Source organism: Cygnus olor, chromosome 2 (genome assembly GCF_009769625.2).
Source record: "Cygnus olor isolate bCygOlo1 chromosome 2, bCygOlo1.pri.v2, whole genome shotgun sequence".
Classification (NCBI taxonomy): Eukaryota; Metazoa; Chordata; class Aves; order Anseriformes; family Anatidae; genus Cygnus; species Cygnus olor.
This window is the reverse complement of record NC_049170.1, coordinates 155644358-155661521: the sequence shown is the minus strand read 5'-3', so window position 1 is coordinate 155661521 and position 17164 is coordinate 155644358. Positions and strand designations below refer to the sequence as shown.

General features: G+C 41.8%; 1 protein-coding gene and 1 long non-coding RNA gene across 2 annotated transcripts in view; both read left to right on the top strand.

Annotated features, from left to right (window-relative positions):
- The window catches only part of COL22A1 (collagen type XXII alpha 1 chain), a 218174-nt gene that overhangs the window by 115787 nt on the left and 85223 nt on the right, over positions 1–17164 (top strand). Inside the window, exons 17-23 of the mRNA XM_040547335.1 lie at positions 5081–5134; positions 7259–7303; positions 11825–11878; positions 13645–13698; positions 13969–13977; positions 15223–15258; positions 16575–16604. Of these exons, the coding sequence (XP_040403269.1) occupies positions 5081–5134; positions 7259–7303; positions 11825–11878; positions 13645–13698; positions 13969–13977; positions 15223–15258; positions 16575–16604 (282 nt within the window). The remainder of the gene's footprint in view (positions 1–5080; positions 5135–7258; positions 7304–11824; positions 11879–13644; positions 13699–13968; positions 13978–15222; positions 15259–16574; positions 16605–17164) is intronic.
- LOC121064987 lies at positions 51–1133 on the top strand. Its single transcript, XR_005816852.1, has 2 exons — positions 51–105; positions 398–1133. It is a non-coding gene; the product is annotated as an uncharacterized LOC121064987 (long non-coding RNA).

The following is a 17164-nucleotide window of genomic DNA, read 5'->3' as shown; positions in this document are numbered from 1 at the left end:
TTATTTTTTTTGTTTGTGATTCTTGATATTCTCACTGGTGAATGAAGAAGCTCAAATTGCACATTTCTATCAGGAGGTCTGCTGGTATGTCAGAAATTAGGCAAGGTATGTAAAGAGAAGAAATACCTCTTATTTGATCAGTATAGTTAAAGAAGGTGAAGAGAACATGTTTTGGGGCACATAAACCTTGCTTCGTGTTTTCAGTAAACCCTCCCAACTCTGACAAATATGCAGCTGCATCTTCTCATGAGCAATGCTTTGTCTTCCTTCCAAAGTCTCAGCTCTCCTTGCCTTGTTCCCTGGTTAGTGAAGGGATAAATAGCCATCAGCTAGTTTCAGTCATCTTTATAATACACAAAGACAATGGTGCATTAGATCGATGAGTGTTTTTTTTCAGGGGCCTCATGCACAGCAAGTTCAGCTCAGCCTATGAAAGATGCGGCAAGGATAATAGATTGATAATCCAAATTTGCTTGACCCAGTTCTGCTCCCATACATGCTAAGGTCTTTGAGCATCACATTTTTCTGGAAGAGCTGTATCTGTTTAACTAAACCTCCTGTTGAGTTTACTGATGGCTTTGTCCTCAAATAGGAGTTAAATACCTGAACATTTTTCCAGATGTCATCCTGATGGTCACCTGGCTCTGTCTGAGAGGACTCCACAAAGCACTATTTATATAGTTTCTTTTGGGTTTCTCAGCTACAGAGAGGCTCTTTCTCCAAAATATCTTGTTTTCATAGAGGGAAATGTTCATCATTTCCTAAAGTCTCATCAGGAGGGTATCAGAACTAATGGTGTATTTGTGGATTAGTGGAAATACTTGGCAGCCATCCCACGGCTCTCTGCAGGAGCTATATTGCCTTCAGCAACACGAAGGGGTTGATTGTGGAAGCTGCATGGCAGCATGTTCAGCAGGGGATAAATGACAGCTGTAAAGCAGGGCTGGGCTGAGCTGAGAAGGGGTACTCTGGATATTGTTTTGCCCTTCAGTGGAATTGGGAAGTAAATGAAACGAACTGGATTCATCACCCATAAATGCCTGTCAGCTGCATCTCACATTATCTAATAAACAAATAGGTGTTTTCTCTATGCCCTGCATGTTTTCCATAGTGGAATTAAAAGCTATACAATACCCAGTCTCCTTGTACAATGAAGCTCCTCACTCTTGCTTTGCAAAGCTTTTACAAACCAAGCTAAATTGAGGCAACTACATCTACCTGCAGAAGGGCTTGATCCTGGAAAATGCTCTGTATTTCCCACCAGGATCATCAGGCACATATAGTTCAGCCAAATAATGCGCCAAGACTGAATGCAAATTCAGCACTATGGGCTGGGCAGGATAGGTGCTGATGGAGCCAAACCTAAACACAGCCTGAGCAGACAGTGCCAAATGCTCCTAGAGAAGAGGTGAGTTTGGCTAACCCCATCCTTTTAGCTACAGCAGCTAAATATAAAATGATCATGTGCTGTCACAGTGACTTTTATTTATTTGAACGGATGCACTGGCTATATGCAGCGTCCTTGAGCTGGATTCTGGCCTGAACTATTTTAAGAAACAATCCTGATTTTGTTGTCAGGGCTTTAAAAGTCTAAAATATGAATCAACACTCCTTTGCAAAGCCCAGCCTCCTTGCTGGTGTGGAACAGGGTGTATAGAGATGCATGGAGCTGGCAATCAGAAAGGTCATGTCTCCAATTACTGTTGTAATGATTGCTTTTTGCCAGATCGCTTACTTTTATTAAAAATCATCAGCATCAATACAGTGGCTCCAGGCTCTACCCCAGGCTCCATAGAAAGCTACTTTGCGTTTTCTCTGGTCTTTTGGGATGTGGTCCTTCCCAGCTCAACCCATCTTCATTTCTATTAAGCCAGGCAAGCTCAGTTACACTGGGTAGCTGTACGTACACCCCAGGAAATTCATCTGCTTGGCTGAGGGATTTCCAATCTTTTGCCTCAGTGTCAATTGCCAGCAATTTCTTTCTTTTAAGGAGGTGCCTTACAGACCTCATTAATTGCATGATGAAATTTCCAGTAGCACAAAAAAGGGTCCTGCAGACTTCTTATAATAAGACTTCACTCCCCAGGAGTACCCTAAATAGACGATGAGTCCATTAGGGTACATGTGTGGGTTACAGGAATTAAATGCCCTCTGTATGTTATTTGCCTTTACTGCTTTTGCTGCTCAGTGAAGTCTCATGGAGAGATTGTTCCTCACTCAGTGTCTTCATCATAAAAATGATTTTTCTTCCCCCAACTCATCAAGCTTGGTGGGTAAACTTCAGTGATGAGTAAACTTCTTGATCCAGGAAGGTTGTCTGGTCTTGCTGGCTACAAGTGGGTGGAGGCAAAGAAGAGCTCACGGTGTCAGCCTTGTGCCAGTCCGAGTCAGAGCATCTGGTTATAGAAGGTGCTGTGGTAGTCTGGGATGTCAGGAAATATCCATTGCTCAGTGGAGAAGGCTCCCATGTAAATATGTGGGATCTGTCAACATAATTTAAATGGAGTAAATGAGTCTGGAGAAAAAAGCACAATTCCATCACTATGGTTTTATAGCAATTAAACAAAGCCTGAATGTTTGAGACCAGACCCTTTAGCCTGTACAGACCTGCAGCAAATACTCAACCTTTTCCTTCCTTTTTTTTTTCTTTCTTCCTTCTGTATCTTTAATAAAAGGTTAAAGAGAATTTTTTGTGGCTGTCATTGCTGTGGAACTGACATAGCTATAGCATTGCTATCTGAACTGACATATCTGTGCGTGATAGAAAAAAAAAAAAAAGGAGACAAAAAATAAGCCTTTGAAATATAAAGTATTAGGTAAGGCTTTCATTTTGACAAATTTCCTAATTCTCGTTCACATCAGCTGTTGAAGGTCTTGCACTTCTCAGGTATACCAGACATGATCTCAGCACAGGCCTTGAGTGGGATCAGCGAATCTTCCCATCCAGACAAGCCCAGTTTCTCTATAACTTTTGCTGCCTGTTATAACCACAACTTATGCAACAGTCTGAGCTGGGCGTTGAGAATTTGGACAACTCAGAGCAGGCTTCTGTTTCCGTAGGGGTTTTGCCTGGAATTTGATAGTATTATTTTTCTGCAGATTGAGATAAGTGTTTGCCTGCTTCTCTTTCTCTGCTGTTAGAGGGCTTGTACAGCTGACACTGCAGAGGTGCCTGATGCTGTAGAGATCAACTTTGCTTGTGCCTAAACCCAGCTGTTGTTAACCTGTTTGTGAATCTCTCCGTGAGTTTGCAGCATGGTTGGCTTCCATTCTTAACCTGGGTTCAACTGTTTTACAGCTGGGCTGATGAGCTGCTCATAAGCTTCAGGGAACGGTTTCATCTGTTCTAAAGAGCAAAGCCCTTTCTGGCAAAGGCAGGGGACAGTTTTGGCAATGCACTGCTTAAAGCAGTAGCGAAACTCTTGCCAAGTACAGTCCAGCCAGCCGGCCAGGTCTGTGCTTAACAACTGTTGCAAATGAGATTGTCATTTGGGCTAAATGCGAGTGTAAACAGCGGCGTGACATGACCAGCCTCCCAGGCACACGAACAGGGACAAAAACGCCCCACTTCTCCTAATTGTTCATTCCAAACACATCTTGCATTTTATTTTATTTTTGTTATTTTATTTTAATAGGAAATGTCTGTTAAGAAGGAATGTAGAATCATTTAAAAATATAATCCTGGTCTGTTTTGAAGCCCTAGCCACTGTGGCAACCCAATATAGGCATTAAGCAGATGGGAGAGGGAAAAAGGAAAGTGAGATAAGAAACAAAATAATCAGCCAGGCAGGTGATATAGGAGGCCTACCCAACTCTCACGGCCACCTTAGCAGACCCAGGCTGCCAACACAGGGTTGCTCTTAGGGCTGATCCTGTTCAGCCGAGGATCCAGACAATTCATGGGGTTGTAAGGCACATAAACACACAGAGAGAGCCTTTCAGTTTACCATCTCCAAGGGAGAAAGCCAGCTGAAGGACTGCTGAAACGTCTCTGATCCTCATGCATTTGTCTTGTTTATGATGAAAATGTGGTCTTTTATGCCTGATACGTATTTAGGGCATATTGAATCGTAGAACAGCCTAAGCTTGAAGGGACCTCAAAAGATCATCAGGAAGATCATAAGGTTGTGAGAAAAGGGAGCCAAGATGAGATTATCTAGCACCCCGTGCGATCTCATCTTGAAAACATCCAGTGGTGGGGATTCTACCATGTCCCTTGGCAGGTTGTTCCAATGGTTGATTGTTCTCACCGTAAACAATTTATTTTGTACTTAAAGGCAAAACCTCTTCTGGTGCAGCTTGTACACAACTGCCCCTCGTCTTTTCTCATATGGCTCCTTGTGAAAAGAGAGCCTCCAACCTCTTTGTAGCCACCCCTTAAGTACAGGAATGCTGTGATGAGGTCCCCCCTAAGCTTTCTCTGCTCCAGGGTTAAAAGACGTAACTCCTTCAGTCTTCCTCACAGGCCAGTTTCTCCAGCCCTTTGATCATCTCCTTTGGGCCCCCTCTAGTCCGCATCTTTTTTGCATCATAGGGACCAAAACTGGACACAGTGCTCTAGATGCGTCCTGACAAACACTGATCACGAGAGGGGCACGATCACGTCTCTAACTCTGCTAGTAATGCCCCTGTGGATGCAGCCCAGGATCTGATTTGCCTTTGTCTGTTAGCTTTCATACAGTTCTTGCTTGCACACTCTTCCACCCTGCCCAGGTCCCTGTAAAATGGCTCTCCCTTCTGACCTGTCCACCTCACCACCCAGTTTACTGAGGGTTTTCATCTCTGAAACAACCCATAGAGGAATTTGCCTATGACAGGTTGCCTTTGTAAATCAAGGCTGAAAGCAGAGGAGTAAAACTTGCTAATGCCTGAGTGCTGGGGACAAAATCAAACATTGGGGCGTCACTTTGGGTAAGTAAAGTCAGACACTGCTCTGTGTATTAGTGCTGAGATAACTGAGAAGCCTCAAAAGCCCTCTGTGAGCCAAGGAATACAAGTTACATTTCTGAATAACTCATTCTTTTGGGTCTTTTATGTGAAACAGTTCCCATTGTTTTACTGTATGTCAATTCTTTGCCAGGGATCTGAGGGAAAACAGGGTCCTCCAGGCATTAAAGGCTACGTAGGAGCACCGGTAAGTTATGTTTCTTGACATTCTGGAAACTTTATCCATTTTTTTTTCCAGTGTGTTTTGCCCACTTTTTTTTTTTTTTTTTTTTTTTTGGATTAAGCGATATAGCGTATATCTGACTATTTACCTGTGTTCTGTCCAAATAGTGACATTTTCTTGACTTCATTGAGTTTCTTGTGACTTCTTTAAATGAGAACAGACCGTCACCTACTACAGAGCTGTCAGTAGAAATTACTTGATTACCAAGATAACAGCTGGGGATTTTGTGATGCTCCCACTGTAATGCAATTGCTTTGGTCTGTGTTGATGCACCATTTATATGGTGCTTGAAAACTTCATCATAACACCAAGCAAAACCACCAGCTCTCAGCGAGTTTCCAATCATATTTTCAAAACTGTCGGGAAACAGCACTTTGGGCTCAGGGGACAGACCTGCCTTGAATGAACAGACAGCAATAACAAAATAAATCACATGCTGTCAAGTTAGCATCTCTGCCTTGTGGTCTCACCTTGGTGATTACAGAGGCAGCCTTAAAGCTGGTGTTGCAAAGGCTGATTGGATTTGCTGGGGTTTAATGACCCGGCTGTACATTGGTGTGCTTTAGTGGCATACCAGACGTGCTCATGCACCGAAAGATTTCCCTGTGCCAGCCAAGGTCTTGCTTTACAACTCACTACAGAGAGACCCAATGTGTTCAAAACAGCATGGGTACTTTTGTCCAGGTGTGTGCTGTTTCCCTGCGTGGTCTAATGTTGAATTGTATTAGTCCTGAAGAAGATGAAATGAATAGAGGGGTGGCCTTGCCTGCCCATGCTGTAGATTCTTGCAATATTAATGAGATAAATGGACAAGGAGATGAGAATGCTTCCTTCCTGCTCCTTGAGTCACCTTTTCATGTGAAAAGCAAAGCACCCACCTGTGATGCACTGTTACCAAAGGTCCTGTCCACGTCTGTCATCAGACTGACATTTGGCTTGGGCTGCTGGGCAGGAACAAGGCTGTAATCATCCACGCAGTGTATACGAGGGCCCCGTGGTTATTAGTGCATTAAAGGAATCATATTGTAAACCTCTTCCCATCTGCTTTTTGGAAGCAGTGGGGTTATTGCTTTGCAGCGTGGGAAGCTGTGCAAGCTCATTTTAGGTCATTAGAGATAGACAGGGCTGCACAAAGTTTGCTCACAGTCAACCATGGCATGAAAGATGAAGCTCTTAATAATTATCTGTGTCATCCTATGGACCAAGTAAGTCCAGACATGTAGCTCTCATCAGCTTGAAGTTAAGTCTTCAGCACAGTGTAAAGTAAACTAAAGTTGAAATATAAATGGATTATAAGAAGTGTTTCAAACTTCAGCAGTTTTGGAGAGATCACTACTGACTGAGCATATTTGTCTGCCTGTGGCCATTAGTCGATTGCTCAGTTGGTACAATAAAGGTAAAATACATGGTGCTTCCTGTGCTGAGGGGGGCTGAAATCCATTCCTGCCCATTTTGTCGATCGCCTATGTTAGCATTGCTGTCTTTCACCAAACCGAGCTCCAGCAAATGGTTCTGGTGTACCGGGGAGAAGATGAATTTTGCTGTCCAGATGAACTGTAGCACTGGATTCACACAGCAAAAATGCGTTTGGGCCTCCAGGACAGGGATTATTTAACATTTGCCAATTCTCAGAGGTACCTGCTGTCTGTCTAGCTACTTCATCCAAAACTACCAGGAAAGGGTATTCTTGCTTGTTTATGCAATAGGTTTTTCCATCAGCATTGTCCTCTACTCAAGTTCTCATTGTTTATGAGCAACATAAAAAACGCGGAGCAGTGGGTGGCTTCTAGACCATCTGCAGCTGCGGTGTGTTCCCTGTCCCTCCTCACTGCTGCTGGCAGGAGGGTCGTGTGTCTGGGAACAATATAATATTACAGACTGTCTTGGGTCCATGGGTCATCCCTGCTCTGTGAGTCTGTTTAGACCATGCTTGTGGCCGACTTGGAGTACTGGCAACGAGATAAACGTCCTTGAGGTTCACTTAAATTGATTATGCAGACATGCAGTGATTTGGTGACTAATTAGAGGAGGTAGCTATGCCTCTTCTTGGACTGAGTTCTGTGATCTCTTTTTTCCTTTTCTTTTTAGGGTCTACAAGGAGAAAGAGGAGAAAAGGGAACACGAGGAGACAAGGTATTCCTGCTGCATGCTAGGAAAAGCCAGGCTGCTCTTTGCCTTTTTCCTTTAAACCACCAGCTTTGAAGGGTGATGTTGGAGAATTTCCTCACTGCTCTGCACCTCCTGGTGCTGTCCATGAGTGACCTCCTATGGGAGTGCAGGAGGGGATTACGGATCTCTTCTGTCTCCTAAGCCCACAATTAAGTCTAGGAAGAGAGGAAAGAGAGGAGGGATGGGGTGCTGGGATGCCACTGAGGAGAGCTAGTGGGGTGTCTGCACTGTATGCACCACCTGTGAGCCCTGAACAACCACTGATTGCTGCTGACCAAGTTTTCATCTAGCATTTCCCTGTCTTGGTGTAGTTGCTGTGATGATCCAACATTTCTGTTTTCTCCTGTCACTGTAAGCTCAGTTTTTAATGAGTACCATGAGGTTTCTCTATTAAAAGCTTCATCCAACTGGTGATGCTGATGCTCCCCAGTTTCCTGCTCTCTCCTGTCTGGGAACAGTTTTTTTATGCAGCACAGGACTGTCTGGGATTTGAACCACCTTTATGGTTCAGTGAAGAGGCCAAGTGCCTATTGTAGCCTGAGTATGCATTTAAAAGGAGAGCTGGGCAAACACAAAGCCCTTCATTATTTCAGTCTGCTTGTCGTGTTTGGAGAGATCTCAGATGTGCCCACACTTCTGTTGCAGACCTGTCAGCTGGTGCTGAAGGCTTCTCAGAAATGCCTGCAAAAATACATTTTGCTGCCTCTGCCAGGAGAAAAGGGTGCTGACGGGGTCCTGCCCTGGGAAGTGGTGGGATGTGTGCTGTAGCCAGGCTCTCAGCCCAACCGAAGTTCTCCATTTTCTCCTGCAGGCAAAGCAGAGCCTTTCTTGCCAGCTCTAGGTGGTTTGCAGCCCCGTGCAGTGGCCCGTCTTGCTCGGGCCTCAAATTGGCCCTGAGACAGGGATATCTCAGTGCATTTCTGACAGCTTTTCCTGTGTTCAATCTGCCTTTAAGTGATATCTGGCCACGAGTGTTTGCGCAAAGGAGGGAGTTAATAGCTTGCCAACTCGTCCTTGTTCCCATTTCTCACTCTCCATCTCCTCCTGGAGAAGAAGCGTGGAGATTTAGACCTAGCTTGAACCTGGCAGGACAAATGATTAACAGGCCCTTAGCGTGAGATACTGCATTTTGCTTCCCTGTGTGTTAGGGTGTCTGTTCCCACCATCCATTTTGTTGTTTAGTTAGAAGTAGCCATGGCTGGGTTTCGTATTATCTCTTCTCACCATTGCGACCAGAGCAAGAAGCTGGATCTTGCTTTATCTTCATCATTCTTTTGCCTCGGCCCCTTGCAGGACTGGTGTGTTGTGTCTAGCCGGTGCTTCCGCTGCTTTTCCGGAGGTGAGGTTGTCTAATCTGCTGGAATATTTGGCTCCCGGAAGAAAATCTGTCTTTCTGACATCACCATGATCGGAGAGAGAGTTGGAGCAGTGTGTGGGCTGGTGGTTGACTAAGCTAAAGATTAAAATGCAAAAGGAATGAAATAGGTTTTGTTCCATTATAAGGATATGAACAATTAGAGCTCCCTTTTATTTCCTTTTTTTTTCCTCTTCTTTTCTTGTATTATTTTTTTCCTGAAGCAGACAGATCTCTGCTACAACAATTGTGCTTTGATTTTTCCCAACTTTAATGCTGTTCTCAGAGCATCCACTGCTGTTGCTTTACCTTCCACAAGCCGGGACTACTGTGAACACAGTGGGCGTTAGTGTGGCGGGCCAAATATTTCCTTGTCTGTTTTTCAGTTTGTAATTTGAATACTGACACCTACGCAACCCGTGCTGCTTCTCTGCCTGAGGAGAAGAGTGTTTGTTGTATCAGACAAGAGTGTTAGCCCATGTACTGCGTACTGGTCTATTCAGTCTGTACCATGGTATGACAAAAGTCCTAATATCCCATAATAATATCCCATCTTGCTGTTATGTTCTTATATCCTGCAACCTCTGCTGAAAATACCGAGGTTTTATGGTGAGGGTCCCAAATCCAGTATTATCAGTTACATCTGCCCTTTAAGAAACCCACTGGATAACATGAGTGGTATCTCATCCTTTTGTGTCTGGTGGTCTCACTGTAGACTCCTGTACAATTCTATTTTCACCAAATCAGTGTATGCTGATGTATAAATTTTCTTCAGCAGGAGAAGGAAAGGGAGTCTTGAAGTGAAAATTGAGAATAAATCTTTTATTGAGCTTTTTCTTTCTTTGAAGAAAAAAATACTGTCTCTAAATGGTCTTTTTCAAAGAATGAAAAAAATAACCTAAGAAAGAAATTTATAATAACAGATTTTTTCTGAAGATACAACTGAAAGCAGAGTTCTCCGGAACATTTTCAAACAGCTCTAGTGCATGCTTTTGTATAAATAATACATTTGCCTTTCCCAGCCCCCATTACTAGCAGTAAGAATATTGACTCTTTTCTCTTTTTTTTTTGGCAGCTAAATGAGCGTGTGTGAAGTACGTGTTGCTGCAGCGTATTGATGCTAACAAATTCTCTTGAGAATATAGTGCTCATTTTGTCAGCAACCCACCAGACTGTCACTGAAAGTCTCAAATCCAGGATACTCATAGCTTGCTTACACAGTGCAAATGTTTTATGAATGTGGAAACTGGTACCCCAGCAGTGAGTAGATCTGGGTGCCTGACACTGCTTTGCAGCTGCTTTTTGTAGGGTGTAGGTCCCTCTAATTTCGCTCCTTGGTTGCATCTATTTGAAATAACTTTTCTGTTACGAGACCGACTGACTTTCTAAAGGGAGGAAAGAAATGAAATGATTTGCAAATCCAATGCTGAATTAAGGCAGTTTTCAAAAGGAGCTAATTAAATCCAGTGCTGTAAGTGTAGGTTTGCATATAACAACTGAGATCTATCAGGGACACTGTGGAATATTAATCAGAACTAAAAAGTCTGAAATTAAAACAAATAGAGTAAAGCTAATATTTTGCTGTCACTCCTTGTGCTTGTAGAATTTGTTCACGTACACTTATGTTAGCGGTAGCAGTATATGTATGTATTTGATTATTTGAATTCAGCACTGTGGAGGCGCCAAGCAAAATCAGTGTTCCATTCTAGAGAGATTTAAGCACTTACAGAGCGAGAGAAAGTCCCCATTCAAAGAGTTTTAAAATACACTGGCTACATGGGCAAGGGCCACAATCTGTAAGGAAAAAAGTAAGTTTGGCGGGATTGATCTAGTCATCATTTCTGTCAAGGACCTGGTTTATAAAATATGAAATATGCTTATTAAGTTTGAACGTGGTAGTACAATGGAGGTCAGGATCAGAATTCAAAATGGTCTTGTAAATGTAATCCTCCCAATGCAGAATATGACATTGAGAAGCAAGTACAGGATGCTGCATACACAACTAATTGTGCACTGCTGCAGATTAGGATCTTGGAATCACAGAATGGTTTGTGTTGGAAGGGACCCTAAAGATCACCTAAATCCAGCCCTCCCTGCCACGAGCAGGGACATCATTGGGAACTGATTAAGGAGCTGTCCTGAAAAAGGTGGTTTGGGGTAAAGCAAACATTATCCTGGGATTTAAACAGAAGAATATAAATAAAGCATGAAATAATCTTTCTTCTCAGAGTTAGCCTCAGCTGCATCCAGCTTCAGGCATCTATTTACAGTCAAGATGTGGAAAAATTGAATAGTGCCCAAATAAGAGCAATAAAAATGATAAGAGGTCAGAAAAACACACCCGTTAAGAAAAGTTGAAAGTACTGAGGTTGTTTAGTCTGGAGTTTGAAGTTTGAAGGGGGAGTTTTGTAAGACTTCAGATACATAAGAGGCTGTTGTAAGGATGACGGGAGCAATCTGTCTTCTGTGTCTGGAGGGATGAGGAAAGACATACTATTTTGAAACAGTAGTGAGAAAAAAGTCAGGTCTAGACACGGGGGAAAACATATCTGCAGGTGTTAAAAGTAAAGCGGTGGAATAGGTTGCCTGTGGACTTTGGGGACTGTCCATCTCTGAAGACGTATAAGAATGGATTAATTGATCCCCCAGGTTAAAGAAAGCAAAGGTGAAAAATCAAACATTTTTCTTAACTGCGTAAAAACGACCAGTTCCTGGACTGTAGGCTCATTATTTTTGTAAGAGCTATTACAGATCGATGTTCTCCTGCTTTACATGAACCTGGGTCAGAAGGCAGAGGAAGGATGCCCAAATAGAAAGCTGGCACACAACCGCTTCTCAGAATTCACCTCCCAGTTACCTGATGCTAAGTTTTCTAGCTAGATAAGTGCCAGCAGTTAGCAAAGTTAGAGGGGATAGAATTTCATACTGACTACACCTTCTTGTTCACCTTCTTGTTTCTGGATGCTTCCAGCAACTTTTCTGAGTACACATATGTATTTTCTCTATTGGACTGGCTTGAATTATTCTTCTTTCATCTTTATGCTTGGACAGAGTAACATGGACATCTCTTGTATAACGCTAACCCAAACGTCACAGATGTGTTATAGTGGTTCTTTCTCATCCTTCTCCAGGGAGAACGAGGCCTAGATGGACTCCAAGGAAAGCCAGGTGTGGAGGGGAATCAGGTATGTGGCAAATACTCAGAAACTGGAGGCTTTTCTTTGGAGTGAGTGAAAGTTTCTTTAAATTTGGAACTTATCTTGGACAGCTGCTGAGTCATGGCAGGACCCATTGCATCAGCAGTTTTCAGAATCCTTATTCTAAGGCTCTATGTTGGCTGTTTTCTTTCTTTTTCTTTTTCTTTTATTCTCCTTTTTTTTTTTTTTTAATAAAAAATAAATAGTAATGCAATATCCACTTAAAAGTAATGACAATCCTTTAAACATGATAGGTTAGAAGCTTGGCTGAATTTTTATTAAAGACATAAGGAAGCACACATAAAAATTTAGCTGTTTGATCCTGACTTTTATAAAGTGTGTTTTTTTCCACCCACAACATGAAAGGAAGAGAACTGGGTTTTTTAATATGTTTGGTTTGTTTTCAATAGAAAAACTATAGCTTGGAACTATTAACATTTTTAAGACAAGACGAAACCAGAAAGATATTCTATAAAATCAGTGTACTTCTGCTGCTTAGACAGATAACACTTTGTCTGTCTGTATCTAAAACTATCTACAGATCCCACAAGACTTGTTTTCATTACTCAGTGTACTGTCCCTAATGAGAATCATCCTTTACTCCCAAGGATCTTCTGGTCTAAATAGCAAAGGATGGAGTAAGAAACAGAGACAAGTGATCTGATTTGCCAAAAGTCATGCAACTAATAGTTACCACCCTTGAGCCTGAAGCCTCCAGGCTGCTATGTCTGCATCCTATCCCCTAGCCCTCGCTGTTTCCCTCTATGGAAAGGATCGTTTTGAGGCATGATTTTGCATTTGCAGAGGTGGAGAAACTGCCCAACTGCCTCGCTTTCGCTCTTTTGGCAGAGTTTCAATTTGATGTGGTTGATTTGGGAAGTCATTTTTTTTTTCCATATCAGACATCTTTTGTATTTAGATGGCAAGGTATAGTGTCATAAGCAATCATAGTCTTTGTTAAACTACACCTTCCTTTTCTGTGAGTTGATAGAGATTATTTCTCTTTTTTTTTTTTCTATTTCTCTGTGGGAGATTTGATCGTTAATCATCACTTTCTCTCTGCTCTGTTCCTCAGCCATGGTTTATCCTATGCTGTGAAATATTTCTCTGGTTAGTGTTTATCACTATCCTTATAAGATGGAAATGTTTCCCAGTGTTAGATGCGGCACTGGCATCTCAGTGAACTATGTTCTCCGTGCCCATTGCATTGTTTACAGGACTGGTTTGTACTTGCAACAAAAGTGGATGAAATGAGAAATTGCAGAGGGATGTGAAGGTGGATGCTGATTGTTTACTACTTCTAAGGAACAATTTCTCCAAGTGACACCCTATTACAGAAGTTGGGTTATTCTGAAGTTTTTCTGGCTTTTTCATGTCTAGACACCTAGCAGTGGGCAAATCTTCACGCCTGAATTTTATCCTAAATTTTGTGTTTGACGCTGATTTACTCCCTGAACTGCAATCCTTCTGAACCAGCTGAAATTGGAAAACTGGATTGCTGTTATCGTGCCTGCTGTGGCATCTCCATCCTTATTCCCCTTCCTGTCTACATGGTAGAGCCAAAGCAGCCTTGTGTGTAGTATTAGCTATCGCAATGCAATGAGACATAGCTGTTTGGACTGTTGATACCCAAACCTGCAACCTTCTGTTTCTCCTGTACTTTAAAGGGAATTGCAAATGATGACCTGGAATAAGTAAAACAAAGGTAAAAGTTTACAAAGTATGTAAAACTCTCTGTTTTTTCATTTTTACAGGGCCCTGCTGGCAGCCCAGGCCCTCCAGGTGCCAGTGGGACCAAAGGAGAAAAGGTGAGTTGGGATGAGATGCACAGGAGGGGTTCAGAGACATTTCTTATTTCCTCCTAGAACCCCCAGTGCTGGAAATATCATGGCTGTTGACTTATTATTTCTCTTATTTATGTTTATGTGAATATACAAATGTTTATCTTTCCTGATGTTGCTTCAGTCTGAAACGGGCAAAAGTGAAAGGTAAAACAGGTCTGGTTATAGCTCCGCTACTCCTAGTTTAACACTCTTCGTGGAAGTAGAAAGAAGTAGAGAGTAGTTTGGCCCTAGAAGTCTTCCTCAGTTACAAAAGGTGAGTAGAAACGTCAACATGTTTGTGTAGAGGCTGGTTTTGTGACCCAGGAGATGTAGAATTGACTCAGAAAGTGCCAATCAGATGAGACCAGTCCTCTTACCTGCATTATAATTATTAATTGCTCTCAGCAGCAATTTCAACCTCGTTATTTTGCAGATTTATTAGAGTTTCCAGGACAGCCCTTTTCCAGGTTGACATTGTGGTTTTGATATTTCCTATCTAGTTCTTCAGCATGAATAGAAAGTTGTGCCCAGTTCTGGATTTTTTTTCCTCCTTTTCTCAACCAAGCAGTAAACCTTATCCAAGATTGCAGAGATCAGAAGCAAATGTTATTACTTTCCCAATCAGATTGAAAAGATATAGGTGAGATTTCAGAAGCATCTACAATCAGGGCATATCCATGGACATGATAAGAGATAGCAATATCTTTGTGCTCCAGTATGCTGAAGTAGAGAACAATCTTGACTTCATAACACTTCATCCATCTCTCTCTAGTAGCTACATCCAGCCCTTCCAGAAAATGTTTAGCTCCTTGCTCCATAACTTTCAGTGTAGATAACGTGTCTCTTCAGTCCTTCTGACATAGTATGGACTCTCTTTGGAATAAATAACAAATAGTAATCAAGAGGAAAGAGAATGAAAGGTATGCTGGGTCACTCAGAGACCTACAAGAGTAATGAAGAAATAGAGTATGAAAGGAAACTATATGATAATTTTTGCATTGGTCTGTACCTGAAGTAAAAGAGACACCTTCTGGAGGCTTAGTCATAAAGCATAGTAAATACAGGACACCACTGGAGACAAATTGCTGGAATAAATGGATAGCCTAGGTGGCAGTAAATCATGTAGAGTGGATCATGCAGAGTAGCATCCTAGTGTCCTGCAAACACTTACAGCATCATTCTACTCTGTAAGAATGACTTGGGGAATTTGGCACCATTTTAAGTTAGTAAATATCATTGGAATCAGTGTGTAACATCACGGTGGCACAGAAGACAAGCAGTTCCTGCATATATTCATTTGTAGGGTAGAAAGGACAAGAGTTAATTGGGTTTGCATATTCATATCTATCAATTATGGGTTGGTATAGAAAATAAGAATGTACAACAGCAGTTGGAAAACATGTTGGGAAGTTTGCTTTTGTTCTGTGTTATGTAGTGTGTTATGCTGTGTTTTATGTTATGTGTTTTTTTTTTTTTTTTTTTTTAAATTTCTGTTGTATTTCCCTGCAGGGTGAACCAGGGCTCCCAGGATTGCCAGGCTCTTCAGTAAGATTTATTTTTTTTTTCAAACATTACAAGCTCTATTGTGTGAGAATAGAATATGGAAGCTGGGGACTCGAGAACTTTATTAAATGTTCTTAAATAGATTTGAAAAAAAAAAAAAAAGTGAAATTTAAGCCAGTAAAGATTTCTGAAGAAGGACCATGATAAATTCCAGTGAGGAGATGTGCTGCCACAATTTTGGGAGATATTGAAATGTGAAGGTTAGGACTTGAAGAGACAATGAAACATTACCTCAGGTAAATCAGAGAAATGCTTTGACATGACTTTGTGAGTTCCGGGACAGCTGTTAAGCCAATGCCAACAAAAGTGGTAAAAGACAAACCAAGAAAATAGGAGAGAGGGGGCTGATCTTTTGCATGGTGCTAGCTTTACACGTCTTTAAGTATCCCTTTCCCTACAGTGGTGCCTTCAGGGGCACAAGGATGTCTAGAGGTCATCTCCAAGTGAATGAAGAAAAAAGATTTACTAAATATGCGGAAGAGAGGTCTAAAACTGATTTCTGCAGAGGCTGGTAACAAAACAGTTAGGGTGTATCCCTTTTACTTTCCAAAAAAATGGATTAAAATAAGAAAACAATACTCTTGAACTATTGGTGGAATGCATTAAAGAAGTTACTGAGACCAGTAGTACTGAATATAAAACTGTGCCAAAGAAGGACTGGGTGCTAAAGACAAGAATTAAAAGCTCCCTGGACATCACGGGAAAAGCAGTGAGCAGTTTCCTCAACTAGAAAGTGGTAGAAACCAAAGGAGGGAGGGAGAAAGACATCTGGGGGAAAAAAAAAAAAAAAAGAGAATAACTGTATGGGAAGGAGCCTCTTACTGTTCTGCTTAAATGGGAAATTACTGATGTGATGGTAGTTGCCAAGAGATTTTGAAAGATGTACATGAAACCTGAAAATGAGCACTGTCTTGTCCCAGTGCCCACTGAAGTTCCAGGAGGTGGGTGCAGAGGGCTGAGGAAACTGACAGCTGTCAGTCACGGCCTCGATGGTTGCATCGAGGAGAACTTACGAACTTATTTATACTGACAAGATAATGAATGATGTTCTTACTGTTTATACAGCCTCACTAATCCCTTCTCAGGGAACTGAGTGGGCAAACCCTGACAGTCTGAGCTTCTTAAATAGAAAATATCCCCCAGCCTGCAACAGGATTCGAGGAGCTGTCGCAGTTACGGTGTACCTTGAGGAAAAGGCGAGGAGAGAAAAATACACTGTGTGGGACAGTCACACCCCAGCACCTCCTGTGGTGTCTTTTCTCTTTTTTTCCCTGTGTAACTTTGCATTTTTATTGCAGGTACACACTGAAGGCTTAAAAGGCAAGCAAGTAAGAGAGATTCAATATCTGCACTTCTGCTGCAAGGATGCTTTTACGGATTTTAACTGCCTGCTAGATTAGATTTTGCTTTAGAATGATATTTCAAAATTAAGGTGGATAAAAGCAATGTCAGGACATCAAGAAACAAGTTAACATACTTACAGCGGGGAAAATAAACAGGAGAGGGAAAAGGGTAACATTCTTTTAAAGTGCAATGAATCTAACATGAGTGACAAGTGTAAATTGGAAGGAGTCAGCTGTGCAATTCTTTACATCCTGGAAAGTGTTAAATTAAAAGTTAAACTGTGTCCGAGTGTTATGCTGAGTTTCTCTCTGAACATGGGCACTCAAACAGGGAAAAGACACCAATTTCTTCAGTCAATTTTCCTACATATATTTAATTTTTTACTTTGTGTTGTTATGTGTATAAGTTGTATTTTACTCCTATTTCATGTAATTATATGCAGCATGCATACAATACTTTAAAGCCCTTCACAGCTGTGTTGGCTCTGGGGAAAATTCTGCGGAAGCTGCTTTTGCAAGAATTGCTTTTCTCCACCGCTGAACCC